This window comes from Daktulosphaira vitifoliae, unplaced genomic scaffold (assembly GCF_025091365.1).
Source record: "Daktulosphaira vitifoliae isolate Bord-2020 unplaced genomic scaffold, ASM2509136v1 Scaffold_1, whole genome shotgun sequence".
In the NCBI taxonomy this organism is placed as follows: domain Eukaryota; kingdom Metazoa; phylum Arthropoda; class Insecta; order Hemiptera; family Phylloxeridae; genus Daktulosphaira; species Daktulosphaira vitifoliae.
In genome coordinates, this window is record NW_026099572.1 from 35,185,346 (window position 1) to 35,206,145 (window position 20,800).

At 25.9% G+C, this 20,800-nt stretch overlaps 5 protein-coding genes across 25 annotated transcripts; 3 read left to right on the forward strand and 2 right to left on the reverse strand.

The window, feature by feature from the left end:
* Window positions 1-636: 636 nt before the first annotated feature.
* Window positions 637-1,881, forward strand: LOC126901734 (tetratricopeptide repeat protein 8-like). 2 transcript variants are annotated; one of them, XM_050679652.1, is made up of 3 exons: window positions 637-833; window positions 1,349-1,555; window positions 1,622-1,881. In XM_050679652.1, the coding sequence occupies exons 1-3, from the start codon at window positions 675-677 to the stop codon at window positions 1,640-1,642; spliced, it is 387 nt and encodes a 128-aa protein (XP_050535609.1). In that variant the 5' UTR covers window positions 637-674; the 3' UTR covers window positions 1,643-1,881. The 2 variants fall into 2 exon arrangements, with proteins under 2 accessions (XP_050535609.1, XP_050534837.1); XM_050678880.1 differs by having other exon boundaries at window positions 638-833; window positions 1,716-1,881.
* Window positions 1,668-4,820, reverse strand: LOC126898419 (neuroendocrine protein 7B2-like). Of its 3 annotated transcripts, XR_007702313.1 has the most exons (8): window positions 4,656-4,820; window positions 4,288-4,393; window positions 3,166-3,406; window positions 2,961-3,089; window positions 2,454-2,620; window positions 2,347-2,397; window positions 1,995-2,231; window positions 1,668-1,785 (listed from the first exon to the last, which is right to left on the reverse strand). XR_007702313.1 is itself a non-coding variant. In XM_050674021.1 (7 exons), the coding sequence occupies exons 2-7, from the start codon at window positions 4,387-4,389 to the stop codon at window positions 2,166-2,168; spliced, it is 756 nt and encodes a 251-aa protein (XP_050529978.1). In that variant the 5' UTR covers window positions 4,390-4,393; window positions 4,656-4,699; the 3' UTR covers window positions 1,928-2,165. The 3 variants fall into 3 exon arrangements, 2 of the variants coding, with proteins under 2 accessions (XP_050529978.1, XP_050529192.1); XM_050674021.1 differs by lacking the exon at window positions 1,668-1,785 and having other exon boundaries at window positions 1,928-2,231; window positions 4,656-4,699; XM_050673235.1 differs by lacking the exons at window positions 1,668-1,785; window positions 4,656-4,820 and adding an exon at window positions 4,457-4,587 and having other exon boundaries at window positions 1,928-2,231.
* LOC126899715 (D-aminoacyl-tRNA deacylase-like) lies at window positions 4,815-7,111 on the forward strand. Of its 4 annotated transcripts, none has more exons than XM_050675227.1 (5): window positions 4,815-4,851; window positions 6,033-6,080; window positions 6,199-6,289; window positions 6,422-6,654; window positions 6,844-7,111. In XM_050675227.1, the coding sequence occupies exons 1-5, from the start codon at window positions 4,830-4,832 to the stop codon at window positions 6,969-6,971; spliced, it is 522 nt and encodes a 173-aa protein (XP_050531184.1). In that variant the 5' UTR covers window positions 4,815-4,829; the 3' UTR covers window positions 6,972-7,111. The 4 variants fall into 4 exon arrangements, with proteins under 4 accessions (XP_050531184.1, XP_050531996.1, XP_050533605.1 ...); XM_050676039.1 differs by lacking the exon at window positions 4,815-4,851 and adding an exon at window positions 4,872-5,057 and having other exon boundaries at window positions 6,199-6,334; XM_050677648.1 differs by lacking the exon at window positions 4,815-4,851 and adding an exon at window positions 5,091-5,109 and having other exon boundaries at window positions 6,199-6,334.
* A 950-nt stretch (window positions 7,112-8,061) lies between these two features.
* LOC126902829 (uncharacterized) lies at window positions 8,062-9,401 on the reverse strand. The gene is made up of 2 exons (XM_050680903.1): window positions 9,062-9,401; window positions 8,062-9,029 (listed from the first exon to the last, which is right to left on the reverse strand). The coding sequence occupies exons 1-2, from the start codon at window positions 9,306-9,308 to the stop codon at window positions 8,086-8,088; spliced, it is 1,191 nt and encodes a 396-aa protein (XP_050536860.1). The 5' UTR covers window positions 9,309-9,401; the 3' UTR covers window positions 8,062-8,085.
* A 1,493-nt stretch (window positions 9,402-10,894) lies between these two features.
* LOC126893483 (gamma-aminobutyric acid type B receptor subunit 1-like) lies at window positions 10,895-20,330 on the forward strand. Of its 15 annotated transcripts, none has more exons than XM_050670986.1 (16): window positions 10,895-11,269; window positions 12,245-12,379; window positions 12,459-12,629; window positions 12,696-12,912; window positions 12,996-13,147; window positions 13,313-13,445; window positions 13,520-13,647; window positions 13,708-13,849; window positions 13,906-14,056; window positions 14,131-14,300; window positions 14,332-14,405; window positions 14,472-14,679; window positions 14,793-15,049; window positions 15,114-15,251; window positions 16,209-16,331; window positions 20,072-20,330. In XM_050670986.1, the coding sequence occupies exons 1-16, from the start codon at window positions 11,036-11,038 to the stop codon at window positions 20,102-20,104; spliced, it is 2,466 nt and encodes an 821-aa protein (XP_050526943.1). In that variant the 5' UTR covers window positions 10,895-11,035; the 3' UTR covers window positions 20,105-20,330. The 15 variants fall into 15 exon arrangements, with proteins under 15 accessions (XP_050526943.1, XP_050527748.1, XP_050522907.1 ...); XM_050671791.1 differs by lacking the exon at window positions 16,209-16,331 and adding an exon at window positions 17,080-17,202; XM_050666950.1 differs by lacking the exon at window positions 15,114-15,251 and adding an exon at window positions 15,974-16,111 and having other exon boundaries at window positions 16,209-16,404.
* The last annotated feature ends 470 nt before the right edge of the window (window positions 20,331-20,800 follow it).

Here is a 20,800-nt window from a genome sequence, read left to right on the forward strand (position 1 = left end):
AGAATGTACATTCATTCCAGTGTCATTCTAACATTTTTATGCATTTCAAATAGAACAATTTATCTTTGCCCTTAAAATACGCCTCAGTTTCAGTAATGACTTCTTCATTCATGCTGTTTTTTTCCCTGGAGTCTTTTGAAGGTTGATACTAACTAAATATTATAAGGATAATATACTAACAACCTGTTAAAAACTTCATAAGTTAGGCGTAAAACTATAATACAAACAAATTCTAAAATGGTGCTTCTTAATATATTTAGTAAAAATAATACTAATTAGTACATTAAGCCAACTATATTTTTTAATGAATTGATTTCATTATAATATTAGATAAATTTTGGACTAATTTTAAGTTATAAAAAAAAAAGTATCTGTTTTTAAATAGAAAATTAGAAGTATAGAGTATAGAAAACTATTCCAATCAGTACCAATTTTAGAATTTTCAGCAACTTGGTAAGAATTATTTTTCTCCAAAAAAAGATTATTTAAATATTTTTTTCAAATAGACGAGCAAAGAAAAACAATTTTCACTTTTACTTGTTTTATATACCTTTGCTTAAAGCTTCAAGCCTTGTTTTAATTTTTATGATAAACGTTAATATTATATTCAATTCAATTTTTAGTAGACCATTTTTATAGTATTTATTATTAAATATTTCAGGAGATTGCTGCAAATGGGATTATATAATACTGAAATATTCAACAACTTAGGGTTATGTTCTTTTTATGCCCAACAATTTGATGTAGTTGTGGTCTGCTTTGAAAATGCTCTACGACTTGCTTTAGATGATAATGCTGCAGATGTATGGTATAATATTAGTCATGTGGCTATTGTAAGTATTTTATATTTATACTCACACAATTCATAAATAACAGCCTCTCTATTGAATAATTAATGTTTAGATAGATTTAATAACGTTAAAGTTAAAGTAATTAGGTGTTCATTTTTTTAAATATAAATAACATATTGAATCCTAATTTCAAAAAAAAAAAACTTCATTAAATGTGGGTAAATCCAAATTTATTTAACTACATCCTATACAAAATGTAGTGTTTGTTAAACATTTACATTAAGTGAAATATATGTTATTGATGTAAAAATTCACAAATTAATCAAATATATGTTGCATATACTTATAAATAAGTTATATAGTATAGCATTGTTAATTATAATGAATCAATGATTACTGTAGAAAGTGTCAAATTATAAATTTATTGTAAAAAAAATAATGACATTTAAAATTTTGAATTTATACAATATTGAACTTAAATTATTGCTTCAGGAGTGAATTATTTTATAAAATATTTAACTAATGTATTAATAAATAAAAAAAATTATGTTATGTAGGGATTTGGAGATTTAGATATAGCTGAAAATTGTTTGCATTTAGCATTATCTATAAATAGTTCCCATGCTGCAGTTCTCAACAACCTTGCTGTATTACAGTGGTTCAAAAATGACATTTCTAAAGCTAAATCATTATTAAATTCAGCTATTGCTGCAGAAGATCATCTTTATGAACCATTTTATAATAAAGCTATATTAGCTCAAGAGGTAATTCAGTTTTATACTTATATCTTTATAAATATACAAATAACGTATATGTTAAATGTTTATTAGATATTCTTGAGTTTTCATTGAATGAATTTCAAAAAAAGTCAATATAGTACTGTTACTTATATACTAGTATTATAGCAATGATAATTATTTTCAGGAAGGTGATCACCAATCTAGCTATGTGATGATAAAGAAATCTCTTGAAGTTTATCCAAATCATTATAACTCTAAAGACATTTTAAATGAATTAAAAAAATATTTTTCTAGTCTATAAAAATAGTTTTTTTTAATATTGTACCAAAATAAATATTTAATTTAATTTATCTGGTCAAGTTTTTTATTGGTATATTTAACATAATTTATTTTATCATTTATGGTATACACATTCTATTTAATGCAATTATTCAAATAATAAATAAGTATATGTTACACTTACTGATTTAAAAAATTATTGATAAAAGTTAATTTATTGGAAGAAATAAAAAGTATCCTTATTGATAAAATCATAATATAAAAATGTATGTATTGAAGTTCTATTTTTGACACTGTTAAGATGAGAATCTCTATTTCAGAATAGATGTATTTTTAATATGAATAAAATTTCAAATTAAAATCCAATTCCTTTTTTGGCTGCAATAGGAAGAAACTCTCCTTGTAAATACGGATTAAACGCCTAAAAATAAATATTTATACAATAGTTTGATAAAATTTAGTGTTAAAATAGTCAAACTGTTAAACATTTTTCAAATTATTTAATATTAAATTAGCTAAATTAATACTAAATCTACCTTTTTCACATGAAATTTTTTTGCTACTAAGTTTTTATGTTCATCCTCGACCTTAAAAAGAAAAACATTAAAATTATATTTTTGCATTTTTTTTATTATATTATTACTTGAAATTTTCTGACTAATTCATCTACATCAACATTATTCTTGTTGACAGAATTTGCTCGACCACAATCAAACATATGTTCAGAATCACACATACATTCTTGTGATTCTTGATATTCTCGACTAAATGCTGCTGTATTTTCAAAATCAATTATACAACCATCTTCCTCTGTAATATTTTATGAATAATTAAAATATAGCCTTTAAAATAACAAAATTATTTTTATCTTCATTATTCTCATTCAAACACGTTTTTACAAATTTAAATGTGGAGGGGTAAACAATAATAAAAATTTTCAAAAAATCAACAAATACTTTTAAATCTTCATATGGCCAGTAAAAAATACACTTGACCCTCTTTACCAACTCTTAACACTCCAATGTTCTCATATTAACATGAAACTTTTTAATTAAAATTAATTTCATTTTTTAATTACACTATTACATATTTAAACGAAATAATCAATTAATATAACATAGAAGTATGATTAGAAAGATTATATTCATACCTGTATAACCAACAGGACATGGATTTGGTGGATTGCAATAAGCAGGTAGTGTAGAATCTGTTTTTACTTCATTTTTATTTTTTAAAGGATTTTCTGGATTTAAAGTTTGAATTCCTTCTCCTGCGCCACCTATTTCTCAAATAACATGTTGTTAATTTACATCATTACCTAAGACATCAATATGTATATTTTCAATAGAACTTACCGCTTACATAATGTGCACCCCATAAAGTACTGTGTTGTAAATATTCGTTATCCCGGATAGCCGGCATTATGTTAGTTTCCTCAATATCATCCTCATAATCCATAAAGTTTTCCGAATCTTGATATGAATTTTTCATTTGACCTAACTGTAGATACTTATTATTTATTTCTGACTTAGCTATTTCTTTTTCAAGTTGGTTGATGACATTTTCTAAGAGTTTTGTTCGCATGTACTCAGAGCTCTACAAAATTATAAATAACTTACACATTTAATTTACAATGAATTTCATATTAAATGTTTTTATACATTTTTATATATTGTATAATTTACACAATGTTTTATATAACAATATCGGATTTAAATTTAACCAACGTGTGCGACGACACATAACATTTCTGTCAGGAAAATGCTATTGTCATGTGTCAAATATCATGTACCATTATATTTTTATAAGTTAAAAAGGTTTTTTATTTTTTGCTGGTCACTTAAAAAAAAAGTAGTACGTTAAATATGGAGCGACAAAATATTTCTTTTCCAATGAAAAATTGCTGAAAATACTAATACCGGTACTGTAGAGTATAGATTGTAAATACATTTACTGTCAAAATAAAAAGTAGATAATAATTGTTTAACTAATTCTAGAGTTGGAGTTCGTAACCAAAAAATGAAAAGGTTCTAACATAATCATTTTTATTTTTTTTTTCTCAATTATTACATTCAAAAATTAAATACGCATCTTTTTAGTCTTGAATGAATTCGTTACTCTTTTTAAATAGCGAGTTAACTTACATAAACAAATTTAAAGTTCTATATAACTATAAAATAATTTTATTTTTAAAAACGATTCATTGAAAAAACATCTGTTTCTTCGTTAGAACGTTTTCATTCTCAGGCGACAACTTATCGGTAAAGATAATATTTTTACTTAGTACTTTTTATTATACATTTCAATTAAAATCTGAATTGAACATACAGACTTAAAACAAAATAGTATTTGTTAGACGGCTTCCTAACTATTTTTTTTGTTAAACGTTTAGTAAGTGAATTACTTATTTGATTTAGTTCAAAGTTTTATTGATAAAAGTAAAATTTTAATATTAAATATTGAGCTTTTTAACTTACTTTGATATTTTCGGAAAATTTGCCATATGCGATGACGCATATAGGAACCATTGCTAAAAAGAGAACGATACCGTGCATTGCCATAATGATGAAATTTTTCATATATCTGTAGATTAAAACAAAAAATTTTTATAATAAAATGCAGGAGAAGCAGAGTCTGCAAGTATACTAAAAAGTCCGATAAATGATCATGAGTTAACCCATATGGGTTGTTTTCTATAACTGTGTCATTTTGTCAAAATAACATTCGTGCAATTTTTAAAATATGTTTGTATTTTAATTAGGCGGTAATTACATATTTTTATATGATTATGAGTGTTTTACTTTTTCAACGTGTTAACCCGCTTTCAATTTTTGTTTTTAATTACCTTTTTAAGCGATATGACCCGCATAAATGACTGTGTCTACTGTGCTCCACAGGTAGACGACGACGACAGCAGTAGTAAAGCAGGCTACGTCGTCAGTGGGGGTCCAACTTGGAGCGGATCAATAAGAGTGGTGCTATGAGATGCGAATACCCGACAAATACTACCAAAACTTCCATGCGTTATATGGTTGCTCGGGGTAAGCGCGCGCATTACCTAGTGAAAAGCGCTAGTCCTCCTCATTCGCCTCTGTTTAAATGAATGATGTGAAATTATTGGAATGTCAATAAATATATTACCTATTATATATAATTGTATGCAATAAAACAATGCAAATTAGTCTTTTTTTTCTAAACGGTCGACAAAAGTGTGAGCCGCTCTTACCTGTCGTATGACAATCTTCAGGTAACTCACGTTATCTCTAATGCACATCAGTCTAACTAACAAGTTAAGTTAAGTAAGTTTCTACTTAATAAAATTTACTTAAATTTATAAGATTCATTGAATACGTAATTTGAATGGGGTATATCTAATTAACTATATATAATTCAGACATATCTAAGTAAACAAGTAAATTGTGTGCTTATTTACAATTTTTAAAAACTTGAGTTTTCAAATTAATATTCATTAGGATCTTAGTAATTAAAATCATTTTTTTAATTCTTAAAATTTTAGGTATAATAAGACCAGGGATTGGAATCATAGTTTTCCATAGGTACAGATTCGAATAGTGGCTTAGTCAGAATTTCAAAATGAGTATAATGAAAAAAATTACACAGTTCCATATTTTAAAATTTTATTTTTTTATTCATTACTTTATTTTAGAAATTCCAATTGGCGTCAATGGGAGGAGTAATGTTACCTAAGCCTCCCAGCTATGACACTTGGTTCGGATTCTAATGACATCTATCTAAGAGATACTTAGTATTATTACTTTTAAAAAAAAAAAAAAAATGAAATTCTGGTTTTCAGATAAATTTCATTTTACACTAGAATTCTAGCGCTACAAGTGGTAAATAACTTAGTTGTTATCATAATAAAAGCAATATTATCATCAAGTACTAAAACTTTTTCAAATAATAAATGGAAACTGATAAAAATCCTTAGACGTCTTTAGGAAATCATACTTGCAATTGTATATATTATAATTTAGCAAAATTTAGGGTCAAATTCAATTTTCCTCTTAATATGTCCAAATATCACATATTATCTTCCCAGAATACCTCTATCTAAGCAAAAATACTTTAGATTTGTAATTAAAATCTATCTATAGAGCTTAGCTGTATTACATTAATTATTCTGATTGACTCGTGACATAAAAATAGATATTGCGTTATACATTATTTTATTAATATTGAATTTCATATTTTTTTTTATAAGATAATATGAAAGTAGTTGTGCAACGCGTTTTGAGAGCTAAAGTTACAGGTAGGTTATACTTTTAAAATAATTTGAAATATTCATACTCTTATGATTTTTAAATAACAATTATAATATTTAATGCTGATAGTTATTACTTCTGTATTTAATTCTATTTAATTTTTAGTTGATAGCCAAGAAGTAAATTCAATAAAAAATGGTTTATGCTTACTAGTTGGATTGCATAAATTTGACCAAAGAACTGATATTGATTATATGTTAGTGAGTTTGATAAATTTAATTTCCATTTTCAATTGTAAAATGTAAGAATTAAAATTTTTTGTGTTATTATTCGTATAAATTGTGTAAATAAAATTTATTTCATAGAATTGATGCTGTATTTATTTTAGGGTTCAAAAAATTTTAAAACTCCGGCTTTTTGATGATGAAGGTAAAAAATGGCATGCTAATGTTGTTGATATGGGATATGAGATCTTATCTATTAGTCAATTTACATTATGTTATAAGTTGAAAGGTAATAAACTGGACTTTCATCAGGCTATGCCAGGTGATAATGCTCGTCAAAATTACCAATATTTTTTAGATTCTTTGAAAAATTTTTATAGTGAAACCAAAATTAAAGGTAATATTACAAATAGTTACATATTTATAAACTATTTATTAATTCTTTTACGTATTAATAATATCAAAATTAACCAGAATATTGATCAGTTTTTATTGTTAAGTTTGATGTATAAAAATGATCTTTGATGTTCAAATAATATTTCATACTATTTTGATTTTCTATTTAAATGTGTGTAATGAATTTCAGATGGAGTTTTTGGAGGTAAAATGGAAGTTGAAATTCTAAATGATGGACCAGTAACAGTACAATTAGAATCAGGAGAAAAAAATTCTTCTGACATTTATAATGAAAAATTGGATGTTAAATTGAATTAAAACTCTTTATCTTTATTAATGTTACTTCTCTTGGCTGTATTTATGTTTATTGAAATGTATGTTAAATAAGAGCTTAATTTTGTATTTAAATATTTTTGACATTAACATTAAAATAAATGAGAAATGAGTGTTTCTGGAAATCTCTACCACAAAATTTACAGTAACAATTAAAAACAATAAAAAAAACTTTTGCTTCTTAATAAATGCTTAAAAATTCTAATAGCTCACCAATTAGATTAATCATTTTAATAAATAAAAAGTTATTTAATTGTTCTATTTTTAATTCATTACATTTATTAATATTTATATTAACATTTATCAATGTTGAGTTAATATAAACTAATTTTACAGTAAACAAGTCTGATATTTTTTTAATTTTAACCAACACTTACCAAAAGAGTAGTAATTATGAAATAAAAATTACTTTTTTTTTTAAATAAAACCTATTTTTTAATTTTAAAATAAATTTTATTTTATACATATAAACATGTTTTGTTGTCTATTAAAATTATATACCGAAAGAGAAAATTAACAACTGACCTTAATTTTAATAAGTATTAAGGTGATAATTAAAAAATGATTTTGTACAAATATCAAGTATAAATTATTAGAAAAAAAACACACGGACGTTAAATTTTTAAAAGCACTATTAATACTTTTATTTGAATAATGCCTATAAACTTTCTAATAAAAGGAAGTAGCTACAATATCTAATAAACGAAAAACTGTGATTTTGTAAATTTTAAAAAATTGGTTTTTGTTCGATTATTCTTCAAATAATTTCATTAAAACACATTATAAAAAATTTTTTATTTGAATGTAGACTAAAATCTCCCATTATTCAAAATTATTATTTACATTTAAGGGATAATTAGTCAATTTAATTATCTGAAGGAAGTTTCAAAACAAATAACCCTCGAGTATGGAAAATATTATGGTTATAAAACAACTTTTACATGCAGAATAAATAAAACTAATTAAAAAGAGTACTTGTGTATCCGTAATAATAACTTTTCTAATTATTAACATTGATAGTTAATGTTTATTGAGTTATTTAACGTTATTAACTCAATTTACCTAAGAAATTCACTCAATATTACGTCATTTTTATTGGTTAACAGAAATTTAATACAGTTAAAAAAATAGCTATTAAGGTATAAATATTTTGTATATTTTTTCTGTTTGCTGAATTAGTTAAATTTGATGTATTCATTGGAGAAAATGTGCCTTGGAGCGCAAATGCAGTAGTACCGCAATATCTTTTGTATATTTTCATATTAGGTTTTCTTGGTTCTGACCCATCTAGAAAACTTCTAAAAGCTGATGTAGTTATCCATATAAATCCATGTGTATCGAATGCCAAGCTAGTAATCCATTCTAGCCTTATATCTTGTGTGTATAGCTCTGTAACTTCAAAGTTGTGTCTAAGTGTATTCCAAACTATTATTTTTTTTGGCATTGCTAAAAACAAATTTCCGGCTGTATCAAATGTCATAGCCGTTGACTTATCTGGTTTAAATCCTTGATTATTAACATGATGGCTAACATCAATTAGTAATGATGCATCAAATACACTCATTGGTATTGTGTAAAGTTTGTCCAGTTGTACCGTTGTAAAATATAATAAGCTATCGATAGCTGAGACCACCATTTGAGCCTCATCGTAACCTTTCTTTCCATACAGAATTTGACAACTAAACTTTTGGTAGATTCCTGTTTGAAAGTTGTACGCAATAAAACCTGGGTCAGGTCCTAAATCGGTGATTATGGCCATCATAGTTTTTAAGTCAATTGTGAGGCCACTGAGTACACTTTGAATTGTGAACATGGACTTTGGCAAAATTGCTGACCGAACAATTTTATTTGATCTAAGATCAATTACCACTAATTTAGGATCACACGTATAGTTGGCTTGGTACATGTCGTACACTTTTCCGACGTCTAATGCCCATAGTTGTCCTAGATGATCCACTTCGATATCTTTGATATTCTGTAAACCGAAGCAGTTTCCTACGGTTTGAAAACCTAATGACGGATANCTACGGTTTGAAAACCTAATAACGGAAATGGTTCGACTACGTCCACCTTAGAACTCTGACATAACGTTGCTGGTACACCAGGTCTGAATCTCGGAACAGCAAAATACAGTGTGTTGTTCCATATCCTTAGCCGATGTACAATATTATTTTCGGGTATATACGGTTCTAAGTTAGTTAGCTCTCTACCATTTGTCGATAGTTTAATTTTATCCCAGTGGTATACCATTCTGAGTTCACTTAAACAGCCATTTAAACATAATAAACACGCAATCACTTTGGCGAGAAGACTAAATGACATATCGAACAACTTAAAATCGACATACAAACTGAACGACAACGCAGACAAATACTACACAAATATGACATACCAATTATTACCAGTTAAAAAACATGGTTGTGACCTCTGTTCAAAAACAATCGTTTTCAATATAGTGTTATGCTATGAGAACTATTTTTAAAATATTTATTTTCGCATAAGTTTTGTTATTTTCTCATTAAAATTCAGTTTCTTGTAATCACCTTAGATAATCGAGATGTATTCAATGCTACGTTTGTACAATTAAAACAAAAGGATATAACCATTATGTATTTACACAATAATAACGAGACCATTCATCAATCATTACTGAGAGAATATAGTCAGCAGCTTGAAAATGATTTAATAAAAGAATATTTTTGAAGTATATTTAACTAATATTGTACGCTAGTACTGGAGCAATCATCAACAAACTAAAACAAGTTAATGACAAGAAATTTACCGGAACCTATTTTTATTTACTTATTTCTTAAAGATAAAGGTTTTTAGGTTTTTATTCGCATAATGACTAACATCGTATCAACAAGATGATAGTGCAATAACTCAAAGATTAATTAATATATATTAATATAAATTCCGTATTAAAATCTGAAGGGGTTTTTAGTTAAACTAGATAATTTGTTTTAATTTTTCATTTTTTTATTCTGAATAGTTTTTAACCCTATGAGACATTTATTTAATTACAATAAACTAGAGGACGGTTAATCTATCAATTCATATCAGGTCTAAGGTATTTTTTGTTAGTTTAATCTAGGGGCGAATATTAATAAGAAAAATATTTACTAACCTTTCCCAGAGAAAAAATATACTTTAATTTTGTAATTATTTTCGTTTTAAGGACGATCGTTCTTCTTATAATTGTAGTGAAAATTTATTACACGTATATCCCCCAAGACAAAATCCTGAGAAGGTTTTTGAGCAATAATTTAATTAATCATTTTGGATTGAAACCTTTTATGGAAAAATAATATTATAAGTACGAAAAAACAGAACAATTACAGTATCTTAAGATAAACTTTTATAGAACCCGAACCTATAAAGAACTATGGCCCTAGTCCCTGAAATTAAGGAACTCTTTCAACTTTTAACATACATATTATGGAGTTTTAATTAGATTAAAATAATATACTATTAAAAATAAATAAGATTAATATATATAAATATTTTTACATTTTAATTTTTGTTTGACTTAAAAAAATAATATGTAAATGCAATAATGAAAAAATTAAATTTGTATTGTAGAAGACATGTAATTTTTAAACTTGCTGATTTATAGTTTGTGTAAAACTTATTCATGAAATTTATTTAATTATTTTAAATTAAACACTTTTAAGTGTTATACAATATAATATTAAAGTATTTTTGTGCTGTATCACACAGTTTATATCTTTCAAGTCGTTAAACAAGTTTAAATATTTATAACTAGTATAGTTATACAGTTATAGTAAGAGGATGATGTTTGTACCGTAAACTTTTGGAAATGTATGTATAGATATATCATACTTTAGACCCGGGAAAAAAATCAATACGATCGTAGCGCTCCAATCCCCACAAATCGCCCAGTCGTAGTGGCGAAACGCAAGCTATGTGGTTTACTCCGCTCTTTGTTAGAACTTTCCAAACAAAATTATTAACCATGATCGTCATTATTTACATATAATTTAATAAAACTACGACCTCCACGGGTCGAATATAAAATCAGTTACAATATGTTGTTAAATTTCATATTGCTTTTGTTTTTGTTGATTTTCACCAGCGTACAGTCTTCTTTACAACAGGATGATAAAGTGTTACATATCGGTGGCATCTTTCCTATTAATGGAAAAGGAGGATGGCAAGGAGGACAAGCTTGTGAGCCAGCTGTCCGGCTTGCTTTAGAAGACGTTAACAAGAATAGTGTCCTTTCTGAATATCAACTCAAGTTACATTGGAATGATAGCGAAGTAAGTCAATTTTTATTATGTTCTTCATAAACCACCCTATGGAATATTTAACTACTACTAAAGTAATTTTCAAGAATAAAATAAAATTGTTTTCTTTTATATTTTGTGTAGTTAATAATCTATAATTTTTATATTAGCCACTAATAGTTGTTAGCTTTTATAATAGAAAGGTAACAAATTATTAGTTTTATCTTCAACCATAATAAAATAAGTGGGCGTAACTTAAGTTTTTATCGGCCTCTATATAATATTAATATGACGTAATAATATTTCATACGTACTTTTAGCTTGAGTCAATTATACATGTTTACTACTAAAATAGATTTTAACGCTGACTTAAAAATTATACATTATCTTACTACGTGTATGCACGAGTATTAAATATGATAGATATAAAGGTTAGACCCCTTTTTGATGAAATAATAATGTGCTAAAAATAAAATTTAAAGGAATTGATAAAAAATGTTTTTTACTAGTAATACCAATAATACGTGTACGAAAAGAATGGTAATAAGGGAAAGAGTAATTTTTATTTAAAATAAGTAGTTTTAATTTTTTATTCTATTTTCTCTTTTTTTATCTCATTCGAAATTTATTTTAAAGGTGTATTTGTTATTTACAATACAAAAATATTTGTAATAAAATATAAAAGAGTTAAATAAACATTAAACTCCACAAACAAATAATTGTGGTTTGTGTCTGAAAGGACCAATTCAAAAAATTTACTCCCTTTTTTATAATTTTTAAATAGACATAAAATACATATATTCCTATATTTTATAGATGAATTAATTATGTAATTTATCTATAAAAGTTGTTTGAAAAATAGATAAAAATAATTAGTTAACAATAATATAATAATATAGATAAACATAATTTCAATCAAAATAATTTTTTTTAAGACTCAAAAGAAACATGTATATTTTATTAAGCTAAATATTAAAATAATTTTTTTATTTGTATTGAACATTTTAGTGTGATCCTGGACTTAGTGCTTCGGTTTTGTATGATTTATTATACAATAAACCACAAAAGCTAATGTTATTGGCTGGTTGTAGTACTGTGTGTACAACAGTCGCAGAAGCGGCCAAAATGTGGAATTTAGTTGTTGTAAGTAAAAATTATTACATTACTCTAGTGAGATAATTTTTGTAGTGAATTCATATTTTTAATTAAAAAAATATTTCAGCTTTGTTATGGTGCTAGTTCGCCAGCATTGTCAGATCGAAATCGTTTTCCTACATTATTTAGAACGCATCCTTCGGCTACCGTTCATAGCCCAACCAGAATCACGTTAATGAAAAAGTTTGGATGGTATAGGATTGCAATTCTTCAACAAACTGAAGAGGTGTTCATTTCTGTAGGTTATTTAGACTTTATAATATTTATAAAAAGTATTCATTTTGAAATTATTGAAAACTTTCAGACAATGGAAGACATAGAAACACGTTGTAAACAAAATGGAATTGAAATAATTACAAGACAAAGCTTTCTAAGTGATCCCACCGATGCTGTTAAAAATTTACGAAGGCAGGATGCAAGAATCATTGTAGGACTATTTTATGTCGTGGCTGCCAGAAAAGTTCTTTGTGAAATATATAAACAACAAATGTATGGAAAAGCTTATGTTTGGTTCTTTATAGGTAAATATAAAGTTTCAAATATAAGTAGTGTTATGTAGATTTTTAAGCATTGGGAGTATATAAAATGTATTTATAATAAATAGGATGGTATGAAGACAACTGGTTCGAAGTTAATTTGGATAAAGAAGGTGTTGAATGTACTAAAGAACAAATGAGGATAGCTGCGGAAGGCCATATCACCACTGAAGCTTTAATGTGGAATCAAAATACTAATCAAAAAACAGTATCTGGAATGGTAATACATAAATATTAATTAAGCGAAATTGAAGATGCTACTTTTTTTTGTTCATATTAAAAAAATGATTAAACTAATATTCATTGAATCTTATTAAAACCTTTTTTATTAAATTTTATATGTGAAATTTTTATAGCTAATATGCAAGTTCAAATTTTATTTCAGACATCAGAAGATTTTCGTCATAGATTGGAAAATGTTTTAAGAACAGAAGGATATGAAATTGATCGTGGTCGTTATCCTGAAGGTTATCAAGAAGCACCATTAGCTTATGATGCCGTATGGGCTGTAGCTTTAGGTATATTATAAAAAATAAACATTATTGGTTTAAAATATTCAAAAATAGTTTTTAATGATTATATTTTATAAAAGCTTTCAATAAAACTATGACAATATTGGAGAAACAAGGAAAATCAATTTCAGATTTTAATTATAACAATAAAGAAATCGCAGATCACATTTATTCGGCAATAAATTCAACACAATTTCTTGGAATATCTGTAAGATATGTAATACTGACATGAATTTAACAGAGGTATAATGATGACATTTTTTTATAGGGGCGTGTGGCATTTAGTTCTCAAGGTGATCGTATTGCGTTAACTCAAATTGAACAAGTTATCGATGGAAAATATGTAAAATTAGGATACTATGATGTACAGTCTGATAATTTAACATGGTTCGAAAAAGAAAGATGGATAGGTTTGTTTTTTAGTGTTTCACGTAATTAATAACCATTAATTCATTTTGTTTTTCAGGCGGGAAAATACCACAAGATAGAACTGTTATTCGCCGAGTTTTACGAACGCTTTCTATACCATTGTTAATTTGCACATGGATAGTAACAACTATCGGAATACTAATAGCCATTAGTTTAATTATGTTTAATATACTTAATCATCATCGACGGTACTTACTAAATTAACACTTTTATAAAAAATCATTTTTAATAACTATTTATTGAAGAAATATTTTACTTTTAGAGTTATAGCTCAATCTTATCCTGCTTGTAATACAATAATGTTATCTGGATGCGTATTGAGCTTAAGCAGCATATATTTATACGGTTTAGATGGTCAAATAATTTCGCCTGCTGTTTTTCCAAATATATGTCAGATCAAAACTTGGGTACTTTCAATCGGATTCACATTAGGTTANGGTACTTTCAATTGGATTCACATTAGGTTATGGTGCTATGTATAGTAAAGTTTGGCGCGTTCATAGATTACATACAAGTCAAAAAAAGAATGCTATTAGGGTAAAAGTTTTCAATAAATATATTTACTTCTTCTTAATTGGCGTTATAACAAAATAAACATTTTAGAAAGCATTGCAACCGTGGAAAATGTATTCAATTGTAATGTTTTTATTGGCTGTTGATATTACAATTCTATTTTTGTGGCAATGTATGGATCCATTAAAGCGTAATATTCAAGTTTTTCCATTGGAAAATCCTCTCAACAGCAATGACGATGTTAAAATAATGCCCGAATTAGAACATTGCAAGAGCGAAAATCATAATTTCTGGCTAAGTAATACCTCTTTTGACCATTATAAATTGTAATTTAATTATGATATGTATAATTTTTTTTAAACATAAATATTTTCCACTGCATCAATATATAATTTTACTCACATTACTCAGGTTTAACCCTCAGCTACAAAGGATTGCTTTTATTGTTTGGATTATTCGTTTCATATGAGACCAGAAGCGTTAAGTTAAGACAAATTAACGACTCGCGCTATGTGGGAATGTCAATTTACAATGTGGTGGTTACTTGTTTGATAACAGCTCCTGTAATAATAGTTACTGCATCACAACAAGACGCTAGTTTTGCTTTTGTATCGTTGTCTGTTATATTTTGTTGTTTCCTTTCGATGGCTTTAATATTTGTGCCAAAAGTAAGATGTACAACCGAGAGTAAAAAATGATATTTTATTATCGTGTGTTAAAAAATAATGTTAGGTAATTGAAGTAATTCGTGATCCACATGATAAACCTGAATCAAAGTACAACCCCGACGCTGGAATGTCAAAAGAAGACGAAGATAAATATAAGCGTTTAATTGATGAAAACAAACAACTTGCGCAAAAAATTAAAGAGGTAAAATCCATATGTTAAATTCAATACACTATTATACATATTGTATATGATATTTATCAAATTAGTTTGAATTAAAAATANTTATTGGCTGTTGATATTACAATTCTATTTTTGTGGCAATGTATGGATCCATTAAAGCGTAATATTCAAGTTTTTCCATTGGAAAATCCTCTCAACAGCAATGACGATGTTAAAATAATGCCCGAATTAGAACATTGCAAGAGCGAAAATCATAATTTCTGGCTAAGTAATACCTCTTTTGACCATTATAAATTGTAATTTAATTATGATATGTATAATTTTTTTTAAACATAAATATTTTCCACTGCATCAATATATAATTTTACTCACATTACTCAGGTTTAACTNCATCAATATATAATTTTACTCGCATTACTCAGGTTTAACCCTCAGCTACAAAGGATTGCTTTTATTGTTTGGATTATTCGTTTCATATGAGACCAGAAGCGTTAAGTTAAGACAAATTAACGACTCGCGCTATGTGGGAATGTCAATTTACAATGTGGTGGTTACTTGTTTGATAACAGCTCCTGTAATAATAGTTACTGCATCACAACAAGACGCTAGTTTTGCTTTTGTATCGTTATCTGTTATATTTTGTTGTTTCCTTTCGATGGCTTTAATATTTGTGCCGAAAGTAAGATGTACAACCGAGAGTAAAAAATGATATTTTATTATCGTGTGTTAAAAAATAATGTTAGGTAATTGAAGTAATTCGTGATCCACATGATAAACCTGAATCAAAGTACAACCCCGACGCTGGAATGTCAAAAGAAGACGAAGATAAATATAAGCGTTTAATTGATGAAAACAAACAACTTGCGCAAAAAATTAAAGAGGTAAAATCCATATGTTAAATTCAATACACTATTATACATATTGTATATGATATTTATCAAATTAGTTTGAATTAAAAATAATTATTCGTTTTATTAGAAAGAAGAACGTCTCAAACAATTAAAAGCTGATTTGGCTAGCTTGAGGGGTGATCCAGATAAGACTGAATTAAAGTGGAATGATGAATCACAGCTGACTGAACATTCGTTTTTATCACAGTCGGTAAATAAAGATACTTTAATTGTAGCAGATTTCATAACTGGCGAAGGTACATCAGATTCAGCATTTATTGCTGGTACGACTACTTCTTATTCTAGAGCTAGCGCTTCCGATGTCGAGTTTTCTGAATCATATCTGTAAACCTTTTTCCTATCTAACAATTTATTGAAAATGAATTTTGAACCCAATCGACCAAATTCAATCATTTACTTAACAGGGTGTTTTAAACAATTTCTATTTCAAAAATGGTATTCGTTTATTTATAGATAGATCTCCAGTATATCATTTTAATACGCTCTACATAGAAAACTAGAAAACAGTCTTCTCAATAAAAAATTATAAATCCAATAACACTATTACCAGATCATAATCAATAACAAAAAGTAATCATCTAATTTAAAAGACTAAAATTCAGCATCCTAGTAATACTTACATTTTCCGAAAGTTCCACGTAATTGTTGGTAATTAAAACAACTTAATATTACAATAATTACGCCCAATACAATTTATTAAACATTAATTACAATCATTGTTTTTAAAACAACGTATAACAAACACGGTTTATAGGAAATGNGAAGATAAATATAAGCGTTTAATTGATGAAAACAAACAACTTGCGCAAAAAATTAAAGAGGTAAAATCCATATGTTAAATTCAGTACACTATTATATATGATAATATATACTATTATAATAGATACTATTATATATGTCAAATTAGTTTGAATTAAAAATATTATTCGTTTTATTAGAAAGAAGAACGTCTCAAACAATTAAAAGCTGATTTGGCTAGCTTGAGGGGTGATCCAGATAAGACTGAATTAAAGTGGAATGATGAATCACAGCTGACTGAACATTCGTTTTTATCACAGTCGGTAAATAAAGATACTTTAATTGTAGCAGATTTCATAACTGGCGAAGGTACATCAGATTCAGCATTTATTGCTGGTACGACTACTTCTTATTCTAGAGCTAGCGCTTCCGATGTCGAGTTTTCTGAATCATATCTGTAAACCTTTTTCCTATCTAACAATTTATTGAAAATGAATTTTGAACCCAATCGACCAAATTCAATCATTTACTTAACAGGGTGTTTTAAACAATTTCTATTTCAAAAATGGTATTCGTTTATTTATAGATAGATCTTCAGTATATCATTTTAATACGCTCTACATAGAAAACTAGAAAACAGTCTTCTCAATAAAAAATTATAAATCCAATAACACTATTACCAGATCATAATCAATAACAAAAAGTAATCATCTAATTTAAAAGACTAAAATTTAGCATCCTAGTAATACTTACATTTTCCGAAAGTTCCACGTAATTGTTGGTAATTAAAACAACTTAATATTACAATAATTACGCCCAATACAATTTATTAAACATTAATTACAATCATTGTTTTTAAAACAACGTATAACAAACACGGTTTATAGGAAATGTATGTGCATGTGTTGTTTTATTTTTCTAAAATTTTATATTGCTAATTTATTATAAAAATTCTTTGAATATTTTCGATTATTTTATTTTATTGAGATAAAAATAATAGATTTTTTTTTATGGCTTATAAAGATAAATAGTGTATGCTTAATATTAATTAGTAATATCTACCAAACAATATATTGTTACAATAAAATCTTTATTTTTACTCCAAAACTTTATAAAAAGTCACATTGACATTATTATTGAAAATTAATCATTTTCCCTTTAATTTAGGTGTTTATCTATTAAATAATATGTAGTGTAGATATTAGCACCCATCAGACTTAATATTTATTGTCATNCGACTACTTCTTATTCTAGAGCTAGCGCTTCCGATGTCGAGTTTTCTGAATCATATCTGTAAACTTTTTTCCTATCTAACAATTTATTGAAAATGAATTTTGAACCCAATCGACCAAATTCAATCATTTACTTAACAGGGTGTTTTAAACAATTTCTATTTCAAAAATGGTATTCGTTTATTTATAGATAGATCTTCAGTATATCATTTTAATACGCTCTACATAGAAAACTGGAAAACAGTCTTCTCAATAAAAAATTATAAATCCAATAACACTATTACCAGATCATAATCAATAACAAAAAGTAATCATCTAATTTAAAAGACTAAAATTTAGCATTCTAGTAATACTGACATTTTCTGAAAGTTCCACGTAATTGTTGGTAATTAAAACAACTTAATATTACAATAATTACGCCAAATACAATTTATTAAACATTAATTACAATCATTGTTTTTAAAACAACGTACAACAAACACGGTTTATAGGAAATANACATTAATTACAATCATTGTTTTTAAAACAACGTATAACAAACACGGTTTATAGGAAATGTATGTGCATGTGTTGTTTTATTTTTCTAAAATTTTATATTGCTAATTTATTATAAAAATTCTTTGAATATTTTCGATTATTTTATTTTATTGAGATAAAAATAATAGATTTTTTCTTATGGCTTATAAAGATAAATAGTGTATGCTTAATATTAATTAGTAGTATCTACCAAACAATATATTGTTATAATAAAATCTTTATTTTTACTCCAAAACTTTATAAAAAGTCACATTGACATTATTATTGAAAATTAATCATTTTTCCCTTTAATTTAGGTGTTTATCTATTAAATAACATGTAGTGTAGATATTACCACCCATCAGTCTTAATATTTATTGTCATCAAATATTTTTACTAGCAATAGACGCTATGTGCGCAGTTTTTTAGTTTGAAATCTAATGGTAGATAGTTACACTACTTGAAAATTTTGTTGGGAAACTTATTCAAAAATTAATCCTGCAACTTTAATTTAGCCATAAAATATTAAATACTAAATTACAGTTGCTCATTTTCTTAAACATCTCTTTCTAAATGAAAAACATATCACAATTTAATTGTACAATAAATATACATGACANGTTGGGAAACTTATTCAAAAATTAATCCTGCAACTTTAATTTAGCCATAAAATATTAAATACTAAATTACAGTTGATCATTTTCTTAAACATCTCTTTCTAAATGAAAAACATTTCACAATTTAATTGTACAATAAATATACATGACAAGCTCTTATATTCTATGAAACTAATAATAAAATAATAATTTCAAATTCTTAGAAATTTAAAGATTTTTCTTCATTTCCATTTTTTAAATTTGAAATATGCGTTGTTAAATTTATGTTATTTGTATGAACTATTAATGCTCATTTTTCATTTTGTTAAATAGATATTTTTAATTGTTATGTTTAATAATTTGTGTATTATTTGTTAAAAAATTAAAACTCAAAATATTTTAAATAATATGACATTGTTTTGATCTCTAGACATTATTTTAATTTAAAAATTTTATTTTATAAATACATTTTAAGCAGCTGTTAAATAATTAGTATAAAACATAGGTGATTATGATCTATTACTCTAAAATACAATTATAAAGAAATGCGTCATTTTAAGTATTATAAAAGTGATTTTTAATTAAGTATATTTTAAAACATTGTGTTGACAAATCATTTAATTACCGTTTTGGAATTTTTGAAATTCTCTGTAATATTTTTAAAACCATTGATATTGTTAAAGAGTTTAATAAATATGTTACAAGATATTTGGATTATTTAAAAAAACAAAAAAACTTTTTTTTTTATAATTTTTAACCCTAACTGTAGAATTGCATTGTGGTTAATTAAAGAAAATTTGTATTAAATTTCTGTTTTGCTTTTTATTTTAAAAACATTTTTTGTGTAGCTATCAAGAATTGACGAGAACGGTCAAATGTAATCTACAGGATGAGAAGCAGTTCCAATCCAATAAACAGCGGTATTAGACACCAAACATAGAGAAATATTAAATTACAGTCTCTTTTTATTTGTTGTAAAATTTTCGCTCACTTTAATATTTTATAATTTTTTCTCAAGTAACGAGAAAAAGAATTTTTATTATTTACTACTTGTAAAATTAATCAATTTTTGTTTTTTGATATAAAAATATTTATTATGAGGCGTTATCATCGTTGCATGAAAATTCGTTGGTTGTTATTTAAATGTGTAATAGGATGCATATCTTAGAATGATTCAATAAATCAATATTAGTTATGGGTAAACGTTTTAGTAGAGGTAGTAATTTTTGAATGTCTGGACATTGTTTAGTAATAATATTTTAAATTCAAATACTTACTAAGAAATTTATATACTTTTTTATGTAATTTATCAAATGTTTTCGTTTATTATATTATAAGAACTCATAAATATATACATATATTTTTTCTAAATAGATATTTTGAATAGTAATTTTAACATAGGATCAAGTAATGATTAAAAGCGAATTTTTTAAACAAAATTTGAATTCGTAATATTTAAACAATCCATGAATACACAAAAATATTAAACACTATTTAGTTGGTATTCAACCTGTAGTTTAATTGTATTCAATTTATAGATTTATAGACTATAAAATAATTTATTTACTTACAGATAT

What these genes read in the sequence shown, in the direction of transcription:
- LOC126901734 (XM_050678880.1), top strand. Translation starts at nt 675, where the DNA reads ATGGGATTATATAATACTGAAATATTCAACAACTTAGGGTTATGTTCT. An exon ending in ATATTAGTCATGTGGCTATT is followed by an intron (nt 834 to 1,348) that starts GTAAGTATTTTA and finishes TATGTTATGTAG; the next exon opens with GGATTTGGAGATTTAGATAT. An exon ending in AAGCTATATTAGCTCAAGAG is followed by an intron (nt 1,556 to 1,715) that starts GTAATTCAGTTT and finishes AATTATTTTCAG; the next exon opens with GAAGGTGATCACCAATCTAG.
- LOC126899715 (XM_050676039.1), top strand. Translation starts at nt 6,038, where the DNA reads ATGAAAGTAGTTGTGCAACGCGTTTTGAGAGCTAAAGTTACAG. An exon ending in TCCATTTTCAATTGTAAAAT is followed by an intron (nt 6,335 to 6,421) that starts GTAAGAATTAAA and finishes TATTTATTTTAG; the next exon opens with GGTTCAAAAAATTTTAAAAC. An exon ending in TAGTGAAACCAAAATTAAAG is followed by an intron (nt 6,655 to 6,843) that starts GTAATATTACAA and finishes AATGAATTTCAG; the next exon opens with ATGGAGTTTTTGGAGGTAAA.
- LOC126893483 (XM_050664536.1), top strand. Translation starts at nt 11,036, where the DNA reads ATGTTGTTAAATTTCATATTGCTTTTGTTTTTGTTGATTTTCACCAGC. An exon ending in AAATGTGGAATTTAGTTGTT is followed by an intron (nt 12,380 to 12,458) that starts GTAAGTAAAAAT and finishes AAAATATTTCAG; the next exon opens with CTTTGTTATGGTGCTAGTTC. An exon ending in AAAAAACAGTATCTGGAATG is followed by an intron (nt 13,148 to 13,312) that starts GTAATACATAAA and finishes ATTTTATTTCAG; the next exon opens with ACATCAGAAGATTTTCGTCA.
- LOC126898419 (XM_050674021.1), bottom strand. Translation starts at nt 4,389, where the DNA reads ATGAAAAATTTCATCATTATGGCAATGCACGGTATCGTTCTCTTTTTA. An exon ending in AATTTTCCGAAAATATCAAA is followed by an intron (nt 3,407 to 4,287) that starts GTAAGTTAAAAA and finishes ATAATTTTGTAG; the next exon opens with AGCTCTGAGTACATGCGAAC. An exon ending in GGGTGCACATTATGTAAGCG is followed by an intron (nt 3,090 to 3,165) that starts GTAAGTTCTATT and finishes TTTGAGAAATAG; the next exon opens with GTGGCGCAGGAGAAGGAATT.